This window comes from Chelonoidis abingdonii, chromosome 16, assembly GCF_003597395.2.
Source record: "Chelonoidis abingdonii isolate Lonesome George chromosome 16, CheloAbing_2.0, whole genome shotgun sequence".
NCBI lineage: Eukaryota > Metazoa > Chordata > Testudines > Testudinidae > Chelonoidis > Chelonoidis abingdonii.
This window is the reverse complement of record NC_133784.1, coordinates 6,611,258-6,626,512: the sequence shown is the minus strand read 5'-3', so window position 1 is coordinate 6,626,512 and position 15,255 is coordinate 6,611,258. Positions and strand designations below refer to the sequence as shown.

Below are 15,255 nucleotides of genomic sequence, written 5' to 3'. Positions count from 1 at the left end.
CGCAGAGCGCGTGTGGTGAGACACAGCACTTCAACCTGACAGGGTTAGTTAAGTTAGGCACCAGGAGCCTTTTAATTTTATTTTCCTGGAACCATCTTTGACCTTTACACCTCATGCGGTGTACACACTGTGACAAAGTTCCTCCTCTATCTTGGTGGGTCCTGCGCTTATTGGCAGGTTTGCTCACCTCAGTGACTTCCCCGCAGTCTGGGTCAGCTCCTCCTGTGTCTGATCAGGAGTTGGGAGGAACCTGGGCCTGGCCTTTACTCCGGGTTCCAGCCCAGGGCCCTGTGGATCACAGCTGTCTATAGTGCCTCCTGTAACAGCTGTGTGACAGCTACACCTCCCTGGGCTACTTCCCCATGGCCTTCTCCAAACACCTTCTTTATCCTCACCACCGGACCTTCCTCCTGGTGTCTGATAACACTTGTACTCCATAGTCCTCCAGCAGCACAGCCTCTCACTCTCAGCTCCTTGCGCCTCTTGCTCCCAGCTCCTCACATGCACTTCCTCTCCTCTGGCTTCCCCTTGCCTGACTGGAGTGAGCTCCTTTTAAAACCCAGCTGCCCTGATTAGCCTGCCTTGATTGGCTGCAGGTGATCTAATCATCCTGTCTGTCTTAATTGGTTCTAGCAGGTTCCTGATCACTCTAGTGCAGCCCCTGCTCTGGTCACTCAGAGAACAGAAAACTACTCAGTCAGTGACCAGTATATTTGCCCTCTACCAGACTCTTGTACCCCACTGGCCTGGGTCTGTCACAACACATAATAGTTCGCTATTGTTTTACCTAATCCCGTGTGCTTAAATCAGAGTGTCTGGGAACCTCCATTGGGGGTGGCAAGTTAAGTGCATATTATTTCTATTCAAGCAACAATGGACTTCGTATAACCCTGCATTGGCCAGGAGAGGGCTGGGCAGTCCAGGACATGCGCTTCCGGGGGAAAGCTACAATGGGGTGTGTGCTGGGGTCTCCCCGCAGTATAACCCAGGCTGGCAGGAGCCAAGGGACAGCTGGCTGGCTGGCCGCAGCACACAGCCCCACCTGCAAGTCGCTCCCAGCCATGTCTGTTTGTGAGGCTCCAGCAGCAAAGCAGTGCAAAGGGCCGCCCAGGTTAGAGGGAAGGGGTGACTCAGCTACTCACTGGCCTGGATTGTGCCTGGCATGTCACAGTGACGGAGGATCTGGTACTGAACAGAGCACTGTGGGGGACAGAGCACGTAGAAACGACCCCCTTGGATGGGATTAATGCAAGGAAAAAGAATCCAGATAGCAAATGGTGCAGCCCAGCCCAGCATCCGACCCCCGAGAGACGCCATGGACCCCGGCCGGGCACTGCCTGCCCCCACCCCCGAGGGACGCCATGGACCCCGGCCGGGCACCGCCCGCCCCCACCCCCAAGTGACGCCCCGGGCTCAGCTGGGTAACACCTGCCCCTGCAGCCCATGTGGCTCATTCTGGCACCGGATGCTGCACTCTTGTTCACTGGGTTTTATTCTGAGATTCACGCAGCTGGGAGTCATGCAATGGGTCCCGTTCCCTAGCCCAGGGCCCTTCCGCCCACCCCTCACGCCGGGGCCTCCGTCTCGCCAGGCTCCTGTGTCTCCAGCGCCTGCCGGGTGTCTGCCTGCCAGAGCTGCACCAGATCTGTGGGGGTCTTTCCTGCCTGTGGGGGGAGGGAGGGGGCCAAGGGTGAGACGAGCCAGTACCTGCTTCCCCATGTGAGGGGAGCAGCCCAGCTGGGGCTGGGACATGTGGGAGGTGCCGAGACCTGCCACCCCTCCAGGTACTGCAGGCTCCCCCTGTGCAGCACATGGGCGGCTCTCAGGATGGAGGCTTGGCCCCCCCAAAGAAGGAGAATCCCCCATTGGCGACAGAAGCAAGGCTCTTATCTGCGCTGTGTGATCCCACCTCTGGGGGCTGCCCCCTGCCCACCCCCTTCAGCCCAGGCAACTGCAGGGGGAACCACTCACCAGGTTCTGGGCCATCATGTCCGCCCCGTACAGGATCAGCATCTTAATGATCTTGTAGCGGTTGAGCCGCACGGCATCATGCAGCGCGCTGTCCCCCTCCTGCAAGGGACGGAGTGCGCGGGCGTCACAGGGAACCCCCATCCTGCAGCTCCCCTCCCTCCAAGGGAGCCCAGCCTGCCCTGAGCACACGCCTCCCCCCATACCCTGCGCCATAGGACGGCAAGGGAGAGGATGGCGGGCCTGGCTCCCTCCCCACCACCAAAGGAAGCAGCACCCCGTTCACACGGGGCCAGTATGGCTTGGGGGTGGGGTGTATGCGGGGGGATGTGATGCTGGATGGAACAGAGGTGACTATTTATAACAGTATCTGTACCCATATTACAACGCTGCAATGAATCCTGCACAGATCTGCCACGTAAGGGGTCAGTGCATGAGGTATGGGAACAGGGGACTGCAAACAGGGGAGTTTGTGGGAGGGAGACGTGACATAGTCACTATGGTTAGGAAGGGCCACATCACCAGTGCCAATGCAGCTCCTGTCTCCTCCGCCTGTGCCTGCATCCAGACAGAGAGCCCGACCATGGATGCCTCTGCCCAGATCCTGGTGTGGATTTGCAGAGACTGTAACCTGCATTTCCCACTCACAGGAAGCCAGGCTGGGGGGACCATCCAGTGTGAGAGGTGCCTGCTGGTGGAATCTCTCAGGGAGCAGGTGACAGAGCTACAGGAGGAGGTGGCTGGACCGAGGAGCAGCTGTGCCTAGGAGGAATTCCTCAAGAGTATTCACATGGAGCATCCAAGGCTGCAGATGCTACCCAGCTCCAGAGGACTTCTGTCATGTGCCTGGGGGAGGGGGATGTGGCTCTGTCACACGGAGGACACTGGCTGCTGGTGACTTCCGGCAGCAGGCAGTGCTACTCTCTACTCCCAACCCACCCACCATAGTGATGGAAAATGGATATGCTGCCCTGGCAACGAGTGATGAGGAATCCCCCCCAAAAGATGGAGGAGGAGAAGTCATGTACCCCCAGGGGTGGGAGGATTGCAGCCACCATTCCCAGGAGGAAACGTAGGGAAGTGGTCATTGGGGACTCTCTTCTGAGGGGGACAGAGGCACCCATCTGTTGCCCTGACATGGCATCCCGGGAGGTATGCTGCCTGCCAGGGGCCCATATCCGAGACGTTATGGAGCGATTGTCGAGGCTCATCCAGTCCTCTGACTACTACCCCATGCTACTCATCCATGTGGGCAGTAATGCTACTGCGAGGTATGACCCTCAGCAGATCAGAAGTGACTACAGGGCTCTGGGAGTAAGAATGAATAAGTTTGATCCTTCTGATAAAGGGTAGGGGCCCAGGCAGAGACAGGTACATCCTGGAGGTAAATGCCTGGCTGCAAGGATGGTGTCTCCAGGAGGGCTTCGGCTTCTTTGATCACAGGATGATGTTCCAGGAAGAAGGACTGCTAAGCAGAGATAGGTTGGACCCAATCAAAGAAGGGGAAGAGCATATTTGGCTACAGACTGGCTAACCTAGTGAGGAGGGCTTTAAACTAGGTTTGACGGGGGCAGGTGACCAAAGTCCACGGGTGAGTAAAAACATGGAGATCTGGGAGAAGGGTCAGAATCTGGGGGGAGCATGGGCTGTTATAGCAGGGATAAAGGAGAAACAAGACAGAACTGGATGTGGGGAAACCAAATCAGTATCTTGGATGTCCGTATACTAATGTGAGAAATATGGGGAATAAGCAGGAAGAACTCAAAATGCTAGTAAATAAACACAACTATGACACAGTTGGCATCACAGAGACCTAGTGGGATAATACACATGGCTGGGATATTGGGATAGAAGGGTACAGCTTGCTCAGGAAGGACAGACATGGAAAAAAGGGAGGAGGTGTTGCGTTAGATATTAAAAATGTGCACATTTGGACTGAGGTTGAGATTGAAGTAGGAGGGGTCATGGTAGGGGTCTACTACAGAACACCTAACCAGGAAGAAGAGGTGGATGAGGCTTTTTTTAAACAACTAACAAAATCATCCAAAGCACAAGATTTGGTGGCGATGGGGGATGTCAACTCTCCAGACATCTGTTGGGACAATAACACAGCAGGGCACAGATTCTCCAATAAGTTCTTGGAATGTATTGGAGACAATTTTTTATTTCAGAAGGTGGAGAAAGCTACTGGGGGGAGGCTGTTCTAGATCTGATTTTGACAAATAGGAAGTTAGATGCCTGCAAGTCACCAGGGCCCAATGAAATGCATCCTAGAATACTCAAGGAGTTAATAGAGGAGGTATCTGAGCCTCTAGCTATTATCTTTGGAAAGTCGTGGGAGACATTCCAGAAGACTTGGAAAAGGCAAATATAGTGCCCATCTATAAAAGGGAAATAAAAAACAACCCAGGAAACTATATCGACCATATTTAACTTTCTTGGCCAGGCAAGAAGTCGAGCAGTTCATTTAAAGAAACATCTGCAAACACTTGGAAGGTGGTAAAAGTGTAGGGCATAAGCCAATGGATCTTGTAAAGAACAAATCATGTCAAAACCAATCGATAGCTTCTTTGATAGATTAACAGTCTTGTGGAATAAGGGAGAAGCGGTGGATGTGGTAACCTAGACTTTATAAGGCATTGATATGGTCTCGCAGATCTCACATTATCGAATAAACTAGCAAATAACAATTTAGCTGATGGGCTACCATAAGGTGGGTCATAACTGGCTGGATAACCGTTACTCAGAGATATTATCATGCTCCAATCCTCTGGAAAGGTTATAACAAGTGGTTCCGCAGGGGCCTTGTTTGGGACCGGCCTGTTTCAATAATCTTCTCAACGACTTAGATGTTGCGGCGCATGAAAATATGCTTATTAAGTTTGCAAACGTGACCAAACTGGGAGGGATTTGCAACTGCTTTGGAGGACAGGTCAAATCAAAATGATCTGACAATTTGGAGAAATGGTCTGAAAAACGATATATGATTCACAAAGACAAATGCAAATGCTCCACTTAGAAGAAATCAGGTTCGCGCAACAGAATGGAAGAGACTGTCTAGGAGAGAGAACGGCAGAAAGAATAGGGGTCATATGGACCACAAGCAAATATAGAGTCACTCAACCTGTTGCAAAAAAAGCAACGTGATCTGATGCTCTTTAACAGGTAGGTTATAAACAAGACACGAGAAGTCATCTCCGCTTCTATCTGCGCCTGGTTAGCCAAGGCAGTTATGTAACAGTTCTGGGCACCACATTTCAAGAAAGATTCGTGGAGAATTGGAGAGGGTCCAAGAGAAGAGCAACAAGAAATGAATTAAAGTCTTGAGAACATTGACCTAGAAGGAAGGCTGAAAGAATTGGTTTGTTTTAGTTTGGGAACAGAGAAACTGGAGGACATGATAGCAGTTTTCAGGTATCTAAAAGTGTCATCAGGAGGAGGGAGAAAACTTGTTCACCTTAGCCTCTAATGATAGAACAAGAAGCAATGGGCTTAAACTGCAGCAAGGGAGATTTAGGTTGGACATTAGGAAAAAGTTCCTAACTGTCAGGGTAGTTAAACACTGGAATAAATTGCCTAGGGAGGCTGTGGAATCTCCATCTCTGGAGATATTTAAGAGTAGGTTAGATAAATGTCTATCAGGGATGGTCTAGACAGTATTTGGTCCTGCCGTGAGGGCAGGGGACTGGACTCAATGACCTCTCGAGGTCCCTTCCAGTCCTAGAGTCTATGAATCTATGAAGGAACTGGTTGAGAATTTGAAAGTGGAAGGCAGGCTGGGTGAAAGTGACCATGAAATGGTAGTGTTCATGATTCTAAAGAATGGTAGGAGGGAGAACAGCACAATAAAGACAATGGATTTCAAGGCAGCAGACGTTAGCAAACTCAGGGAGTTGGTGGGTCAGATCCCATGGGAAGCAAGTCTAAGGGGAAAAACAATTGACGACAAGTGGCAGTTTTTCAGAGACATTATTAAGGGCACAAGAGCAAACTATCCCACTGCATAGGAAGTATGAAGTCTGGCAAGAGACCACCCTGGCTTAACCAAGAGATCTTCAGTGATCTAAAAATAATAAAAGAGCCCTACAAAAAGTGGAAACTCGGTCAGATGACAAAGGATGACTATAAACAAATAACACAAGTACGTAGGGAGAAAATTGGAAAGGCCAAGGCACAAAACGAGATCAAACTAGCTAGAGACATAAAAGGAAACAAGAAAACATCCTATGAATACATTAGAAGCAAGAGGAAGACCAAGGACAGGATAGGACTGTTACTCAACGAGGGGGAAAAAACAATAACAGAAAAAGTGGAAATGGCAGAGGTGCTTGATGACATCTTTGTTTCAGTTTTCACCAAGAAGACTGGTGGCGATTGGACATCTAACATAGTGAATACCAGTGAAAATAAGGTAGGATCAGAGCCTAAAATAGGGAAAGAACAAGTCAAAAATTACTTAGAGAAGTTAGAAGTCTTCAAATCACCAGGGCCTGATGAAATGCATCCTAGAATACTCAAGGAGCTGGCTGAGGAGAATCTGAGCCATTAGCGATTATCTTGGAAAAGTCATGGAAGATGGGAAAATCTAGTGCCCATCTACAAAAAGGGAAATAAGGACAACCCGGGGAATTACAGGCCGGTCAGCTTAACTTCTGTACTCGGAATCATAATGGAGCAAACAATTAAGCAATCAATTTGGAAACACCTAGAAGATAATAAAGTGATAAATAAGAGTTAGCATGGATTTGTCAAGTACAAATCGTGTCAAGCCAACCTGATAGCGTTCTTTGGCTGGGTAACAAGCCTTGTGGATGGGGGGAAGTGGTAGATGTGGTATATCTTGACTTTAATAAGGCTTTTGATACTGTCTTGCATGACCTTCTCATAAACAAACTAGGGAAATACAACCTAGATGGAGCTACTATAAGGTGGGTGCAAAACTGGTTGGAAAATCGTTCCCAGAGAGTAGTTATCAGTGGTTCACGGTCACGCTGTGTCGTAAACAGATAGTTAAGGGTTAATGTCTCTTTTACCTGTAAAGGGTTAAGAAGCTCAGTAAACCTGGCTGACACCTGATCAGAGGACCAATGGGAGGACAAGATACTTTCAAATCTTGGTGGAGGGAAGTCTTTGTTTGTGCTCTTGGTTTTGGGGGTTGTTCGCTCTCGGGACTGAGAGGGACCAGACATACATCCAGGCTTTCCCAATTTTTCTAAATCAGTCTCTCATGTTTCAAACTTGTAAGTAATTAGCCAGGCAAGGCACGTTAGTCTTATGTTTGTTTTCTCACCTTGTAAATGTTTCTTTTTTGCTGGAAGGATTTTACCTTTGTTTCCTGTAACTTTGAACCTAAGGCTGGGACAGGGGGGACCCTCTGGTCTATATGAATCTGAGTACCCTGTAAAGCATTTTCCATCCTGATTTTACAGAGATAATTTTTACCTTTTCTTTCTTTAATTAAAAGCTTTCTTTTTCGACCGATTTTTTCCTTGTTTTAAGATCACGGGGCGATTGGGTTGATCTCACAGGTCTTTGGGGGGGGAAAGGAGCGGGGCGGTTTTAATTCTCCTTGTTCAGATCCAGGGGTTTGGATCTGATCACCGGGATTGGTGGGGAAGGGCGGATGGCTATATTTCTCTTGTTTTTAGTCCAAGCGGTGTTTGGATCGTGGAGCTCACAGGGAAGTGGTGAAGTCCTCCAAGGGCACACCCAGGAGGGGAAGGTTTTGAGGGAGAAAGTGCCAGACTGAAATTTGGTAGTGGCGTGTTACAGATCTAAGCTAGTAAGTCAGCTGATGGTCCATGCAGGTTCCACTTGTTACCCTACAGTCAAGTGGGGAAAACCTTGACACGCTGGAAACGGCATGAACGAGTGGGTCCTGCAGGGTCATTCTGGTCGTTCTTCAATTCTTCATCTGATTTAGATCGCATACGTAACCTTAAGTTTGACCTCTACTAACTGGGGCTGCATTGCTTTGTCGATGATCACATTAAATGATGGACAATAGGATGTTCCAGTATTTAGTGTGAATTACATTAAGACACTGCAGTACCCCACTTAGAAGAATCCTCATTGCCGTCCAAATGGCAATGATGCTAGGAAGGGCTGGAAAGCATCTGGGACATGTGTTCACAGCTAAATATGAGTCAAGAGGTAAGGTTTGCCAAAAGAATCTTTGGCTGTATATAGCAGGGTTTGTGAGCAACAGAATTATCTTTATCCATCTACTCCCGTGTGGGTTCACGCTCATGTGTGTCAGTTCTGCGGCTGTCAAATAGGAAAGATGTGGACAATTCGAGAAAGTCCAGAGAAGAGCAACAAAAATGATTAAAGGTCTAGAAAACATGAGCTATGAGGGAAGATTGAAAGAATTGGGTTTGTTTAGTCTGTAGAAGAGAAGACTGAGAGGGGACATGAGAACAGTTTGTTGCAGGATACTACACATCACACAACAAAAACGCTAACCCAGGGATCAAACCTTGCAACAAACCCCGGTGCCAACTCTGTCTACATATCTATTCAAGGGACACCATCATAGGACCTAACCACATCAGCCACGCCATCAGGGGCTTGTTCACCTGCACATCTACCAATGTGATATGTGCCATCATGTGCCAGCAATGCCCCTCTGCTATGTACATTGGCCAAACTGCTAGTGTCTACACAAAAATGACATCAGGAATTGTAACATTCAAAAACCTGTAGGAGAGCACTTCAATCTCCCTGGACACTCAATAAGACTTAAAAAGTGGCCATTCTTCAACAAAAAACTTCAAAAAAACAGACTTCAACGAGAAACTGCAGAACTGGAATTAATTTGCAAACTGGACACCATCAAATTAGGCCCGAATAAAGACTGGGAGTGGGTGGGTCTCTAGGGTACCACAAGGACTCCTTGTTGTTTTTGCCAATACAGACTAACATGGCTGCCACTCTGAAACCTGTCCTCCAAACCAGTGTTGCTCTGGGAACGTGGATGGCCCTTCTGGGTTCAGAAGGAGGTGTATCAGTGAGCAGAGTTTCTAATTTCAGAGTGGCAGCTGTGTTAGTCTGCATCAGCAAACAGAATGAGGAGTTTCGAAGCAATTTCTCACTTTCCTGAGCCAGTTTGCTGATTGGGAACCAGAGAACTGGAATGCAATACAGGCCCTGGGTGATTTCCTTTTTCAGCTTTTTGATAACCAGCCGGGGGATCCGGAGCACAGTTTGGGACTGGTGGGTAAATCTAACCACCAGTTTGGGGGTGGGACCTGCTCTCCTCCTGCAGCCTGCCCTGACCGTGGCATTGTCAGTGTGGGCTGCCCTGGACGCTCTGGGTCACAGAGGGTGGGGGGATGCACATCAGCTGCTGGCGCTGGGGGTGCCAGACACCCATAGGTGCAAACACTGCTCCTGGGGGCTCTTACTCTGTCCTGGGAGTTGACATCCACCCCTGTGTTGATCAGGTGCTCCACAATGTCAGTCTGCCCAGTTCGGGTCGCCACATGCAGGGGGGTGCTCAGGAGCTGAGTACGGCAAGAGGGGATTAGCTCCCCATTGGTTTACAATAATTAATCCAGCCAGCCAAATGCTGTAGCCTCATTGTTACCCTCATCTCTGCCCTATCCCCCACCCCTCCCCGCCTCCCACAACCCTGCCCCCACTCCACATCCACCCACGTCAGCCCTGCCCCCCTACCTTCCCCACCCATCCACCTACCTCAGCCCTGCCCCCCATACGTCCCCCTCCACCACTACCCTCCTGCCTCTGCTGCCGCTGCTCTATGCCAACCATAGCTCTCCCTTGCCCCTCACTGCCAGTGCTGCCATGGCCCCCCAGCCCCCAACCTTATCTTTCAGGTTGAGGTCAGCGCCTCGGTCTTGCAGCAGCTTCACGGCGTCCAGGTGCCCCCCCCGGCAGGCCCAGTGCACGGCCGTGCAGTCCAGCTGCACCAGCAAGAGACCCCAGTCAGGATGGCAGCAGCAACACCCGCACCCCCCGCTCCCTACCCTGCACCCCTCACTGCCCACCCTCCAGTCCCTCTATCTGATGAGGATATAGGGCTGGGGGAGGCTGGATGCTCCGCCCCCTCCAGCGGCTGGGGGAGGCCCTGCAGTGGGGCAGGATGTGCATGGGCAGCGGCAGCAGCCTGGGGTCGGCCTTGCACGCTGGTTTGGGGTCTGAGTTGAGGTGTGAACAGCCGGGGTGGTGTCCCCATGTCTCCCATGGTGCCCTGCACCAGCTACGCAGAGGAAGGGGGGTGAGCTGTGCGGTAGCAGCGTGGCGCAGCCTGCCCCCAGGAAGGGGTCTCCTGGCTGCAATGGCTGGGCCTGTCTGGCCGCCCCACATCCTCCACCCCACTGCGGCTCTTCCCTGAATGGATTAGCCGGAGGAGTGCAGGCTCGGTACCAGTCCCAGTGCTGCCCAAGCTGGGCACATCACTGCTTCGTGGGCAGGGAGAGCACCTGTCTCACCCGGTCTTGGAAATCCACGGTGGCGCCATGGTCCAGCAGCCTCTCCAGGATCTCCATGTGCCCTTCCAGCGAGGCACGGTGCAGGGCTGTCCGGTGGAACTGGGGCAGGAGGCGGCAAGGACGCAGGTATCAAAAGGACTCCCAGCCAGTGCTGCTGCACCGCCCCAGGCAGTCACAGCCACCAGCCCTCCCAAGGGAGAGCCACGGGTCTGGTCCCAGGCACCCAGCCTGCTCGGTGTTTGGGACAGCCCAGCAGAGCCCTCTGCCCTGTTCCTGGGCATGTCGAGGGTCGGCTGGGCCAGGAACTGTCTCCAGGGAGGGTGGCTCTCTCCGGGAGATGCCTGAGAAGAGGGGGTGCCCCAGCCCAGCCATCCAATGTCCATCTGGGGAAGGCTTGATCCCCTGGTATCTCGGTGCCAACAGACCTGGGATTAACCAGTGCACCGGCACATGGCCCCCATCTCAAAGGTCCCCTGGATTTGGGCAAGTGGCATTGCAACCTGGCACGCTGGATCACAGCACCACTCAGGTATGGCCTCGACACTCCTTCGTCAAGGGGGGACTGGGCCAGATTGGGGCCCCCCAATTTCCATAGTCCTCAGGGCCCCATCGTTCTGACTCCAGCCCTGGGTGCTGTTGGGGGGCTGGGCACGCCAGACTCCGGGCCAAGAGCTGCCGGGGTGGAGGGGCCTGGGCTGGGTGCTGCCTGCTCACCGGAGCCTGGCTGAGCAGGTTCGCTGGGGGGGAGGGGCGAGAGATGGGGGGTGTTACCTCGTCACAGGTGTCAGGGGATCCCCCGTCCCCCAGGAACTTCTCAATAACCCGGATATTGCCCTGCACAGCTGCCCTCAGGAACGCCTCCTCCTCCACGGGGCCCACCTGCAGGGTGGATGGTACAGCAGCTCAGGGGGCCTGTGTGCCCCATGTGGGGGGCTCCACGAACCTAGCCCCTGAGCCCCGCCCCACAGAGAGGATGCCAGGTCCATGGCCCTTGCCCCAGAGGTGCTCTGACTGGCAGGGGGCTGCTCTCTGGGGTGGCCACCATCTTGGTCAACAACAGGGATCCGCTGGCCCCCAAGCCAGGCTGGCACAGACCCACATCCTCCCGGGTCCCCACTTACGATCTCCTCAGGCTCTGGCTCGGGCTCGGGCTCCGGCGCTGCCTTCTCCTCCCTGCCCTTCCGACGCGTCTTGCGCAGCTCAAAGAGGTACTGGATGCCGCCCACGTGGATGATCTCCCGGCGCAGGTCCAGCGAGCTTTTCCTCTCGCGCCCCTGGGCCTGCGGAGACGGGCACAGCTGTGCTGCAGCCTCTGGGGAGAGCCCTGCCAGGGCACCGGACTCCTGGGTCTCTCCCCAGCAGCACCCACTGCCTGGCTTTAAACAAGCAGGATGTGGGGTATCCCCAACCTGTCCCCGCTGCTTGGCCCCAGTCCTGACCCCCAGCCATCCCCACTGACCCCCTGGTCCTGACCCCCAACTGCCTGACCCCTGGTCCTGACCCCAGCCCACCCCCCCACACCCCCTGGCTCCCATCTGTCTGGCCCTTTCCTGGCCCCTTACCAATCACCCAACCCCTGGCCCCTCATCAACCCCTCAGCCCTGACCCCTCCCAGAATGCCTGCTCCAGCCCCCAACCAGATGATACCCCCCCATCACAGATTGCCCAGCCCCCACCAGCCGACCGCCCTCCTCCCATCACAGACTACCCAGCCCCCACCAGCCGACCCTCCTCCCCCATCACAGACTGCCCAGCCCCCATCAGCGAACCCCCTCCATCACAGATTGCCCGACCCCAGCCCCAGCAGAGGGAAGTCCCGTGGGGCACCGCTGCTATCTGTGTTTAACAGCTGGCCTGGGAGGGGGTCCCTGCCCAGCACCCCAGGGTCAGTGAGCCAGGGGCTTGGTGCCGGCCCTGTGCCCCATACACCAGGGGGTGGGGAATGGATTTGGGGTGCAGAGACCAGCCCCAGCCAGCCAGGCCTGGGGGGCATCACCACAGAATGGCCCCTACCCCTCTGTCAGACTGACAAGCTGCTGGCTAGTCCTGCCTCAGGTTCCTCCTCTGCCCACATCGGCCCTGCTCCATCTGGCCTGGACCCAGCCTGCAGCTCCGGACACAGATGCCCAGGGCGGTGATGAGCCCAGACGTGGGGCCAATTCCCTGCTGACCCCCAGTGCCAGTGCAGCAAGGGGGTGTGGTGGGGGCTGCAGCTTGTGTAACCCCTCAGTGCCCAGCCCTGCTTGTTCCTGGCACAGTCTGATGAGCAGGGCTGGGCCAGGGAAGGGTTAATGGTGCAAGCCAGACAGGGCGTGGGGGGCTGCGGGGCTCGCTGCGCCGAGTGGGGTCTGGCTGTGATGCCCCCAGCAGGGCAGGCCAATCCCATGTACCTTGAGCCCCTCGATGCCCCGGCGAATGGGGCCGCGGCGCTTCTCGTCCTCCAGCTCTGGCGTGTCCATTCTCGCCACCGCTGGCGGCATCTTGGGGGCCTGGCTCTTGAGCCGCTGTGAAGCCAAGCAGAGAAGCCGCAGGGTGAGGGCCAGGCCCGGGCTGCCCCGCACTCCCTGCCCCCCTCAGGAGTCCGTCCCCTCCCTCGGCATCCGGCCCAGGACCCACATGGGCACTGCAGACGCCAGGGGTTTAGCCCGAGTGGCCAAGGACAACAGCTTAATCTCTGGGCGCTTCCAGCCCTGGCCCCCAAAACAGACCGGGAGGTGGCGCTGGCGTCCCCATGGGCCCTGATGGACGTGCCCCATTGATCTGAGTCTGCTCACTGCCTGTGGCCAGCCCCAAAGGCTCGTCTCCCCGAGGGCTCCTCTGGGGATCCCCCAGGCCTGGGGCCCAACCAAGCAGGGATGACCCCATATCTGCACTTGCCATGGGGCTGACTCCCCACGCGCTGCAGCCCACACCCCATGCTGGTGCCCTGTGCCCCACACCCGCTCATTTCAAGAGCGTCCGATCGGCCTCCCTGCCACAGGCTGCCCAGCCCCTGGCTGCCCGCCGAGCAGTGGCCCAGGCATGGGGCCAGCGCAGACTGAGGCGTGTGTTTCCCCAGGTCGCTGAGTCTGGGCGGTTACCGAACCGAGGCGCCCTGAGCCCTTGGTGATGGGCACAGGTTCAGGTGTAGGTGATCAATGGTAATGCAGCCCTGCGGAGAGCTCCCAGGCCTGGCCCCTGGAGACCAGCCCCACTCCAGGCATCCCCGTCACCCCCCCATCCTCGCCCCGCTCCGGGAGCTCCCCATCACCCCCCCATCCTCGCCCCGCTCCGGGAGCTCCCCATCACCCCCCAGTCCCGCCCCGCTCCAGGAGCTCCCCATCACCCCCATCCCCGCCCTGCTCCAGGAGCTCCTGGCCCCCTTTGCCCTCCAGCTCGTTCACCCAGGGTCTCACCTCCTGCTCCTCCAGCTTCTGGTCAATCAGCTCCGTTGCCCACTTCACGCTCTGCTCCATGGGTGCCTCCTCCATGACCCCCTCACACCCTGGGTGTGCGCCCAGCGGCTCCTCTCCCGGGCAGGGCTGCTGGTTGTGCCACGGAGCTGCCTGGGGCCCCGTCCGAGCTCATGCTGCTGCGGGGGGCTCTGCCGGCTCCGGCGCTTTATGCAGTGCTGCTCCTCCGCCCCAGGGCCCAAGGGAACCGACAGATGCCCAGCCCACGTGACCCGGGAGCCTTTGTCATGAGCTCACCCGGCTGTATTCTCAGTCCCGCTGTCATGGGGTCACCTTCACCCAGTGCCTGGCAAGGCTTAACGAGCCTGGGGCCTGGGCCTGGTGCCGTGCGCCCTCCCTTGCTCGGGCACGCAGAGGGGCTGGGGGCTGCCCTGCTCCTGGGCAGGCTGGGGCACACTGGGGGCTCTGTGAGGTGAGGGCCTTGGCGCCTCCCCCATCTGGGAAGAGTGGCCCTCACTGGCCAGGCTGCCCCAGCAACCTGTGCTGGGAGCCCCCAGCAGTCTGGGCAGGAGGGCACCTTGTTCCATTCCCACACCTGACCTCACGTCACTCCCCCCAGCCAGAGCCCCCCAAACCTGGGGTTATTTCTGTGTGACGGGGGCCAGCTCCATGGTGCCCTACGTGAGAATGGGGCAGCGTCTCTGATCCCCTTGGCTGGGCTGGGCGGCAGGTGATGCTTTTGGCTAGTTTGAGGGATGATCTCAGGAGCTGCTGGCTCTGCACAGCTCAGAGCCCAGCCCCGGGATGTGCTGCCCGGACGGTGCCCCCTGCCCGCCAGGAATGGTGGGAATAGTTTGTGCTGAGCCAGGCCGCGGGGGGCACGGGAGCTATTCCTGGCTCTGAGCACCACGCTCAACCCTCACTGCAGCACTTCCCTCATTGGTCAGCCAGCGGCTGCCGGGGTAAAGCGCAGCAGGGGGGGAAGCTGGGGGGCATGAGAGCCTGGGGACAGGGCAGGGGGCTGGGAGGTGGGAGAGCCTGGGGGCAGGGCATGGGAGCTGGGAGGGCAGGAAAGCCTGAGGACAGGGCAGAGGGCTCGGAGGTGGGAGAGCCTGGGGGCAGGGCTGGGGGACAAGGCGGGGGAGCCGGTGGGGGCAAGGGAGCCTGGGAGCAGGGCAAGGGAGTAGGAACACCTTGGGGGCGAGGGAGCCTGGGAGCAGGGCAGGGCAGCCTGGGGGCAGGGCGGGGAGCTGACCAGTGTTGCCGGAAGCAATACCTGGGGTCAGTGCGAGTCGCTGGGGGCCGACAGGTTCCGCTCCCCACACACTAGGGGCTGCTGAAACATGTGGAGGGCTCTCCACCCACTGCTTTGGCCCAGCTGTTTCATGGGCTGCATCATGCGGGTTGGCCTCCCGAGGGGTGGGGGACGCCAGCTGCCCCTG

The 15,255-nt window shown here is 55.9% G+C and overlaps 1 protein-coding gene across 2 annotated transcripts; it reads right to left on the bottom strand.

Moving 5' to 3' along the window:
• Positions 1-1,474: 1,474 nt before the first annotated feature.
• Positions 1,475-14,951, bottom strand: ANKRD2 (ankyrin repeat domain 2). 2 transcript variants are annotated; one of them, XM_032776918.2, is made up of 9 exons: positions 13,805-14,951; positions 12,812-12,925; positions 11,543-11,701; positions 11,193-11,300; positions 10,422-10,520; positions 9,795-9,893; positions 9,375-9,473; positions 1,972-2,070; positions 1,475-1,664 (listed from the first exon to the last, which is right to left on the bottom strand). In XM_032776918.2, exons 1-9 carry the CDS (start codon positions 13,889-13,891, stop codon positions 1,566-1,568), a joined length of 963 nt encoding a protein of 320 aa, XP_032632809.1. In that variant the 5' UTR covers positions 13,892-14,951; the 3' UTR covers positions 1,475-1,565. The 2 variants fall into 2 exon arrangements, with proteins under 2 accessions (XP_032632809.1, XP_032632810.1); XM_032776919.2 differs by having other exon boundaries at positions 13,817-14,950.
• Positions 14,952-15,255: the final 304 nt, after the last annotated feature.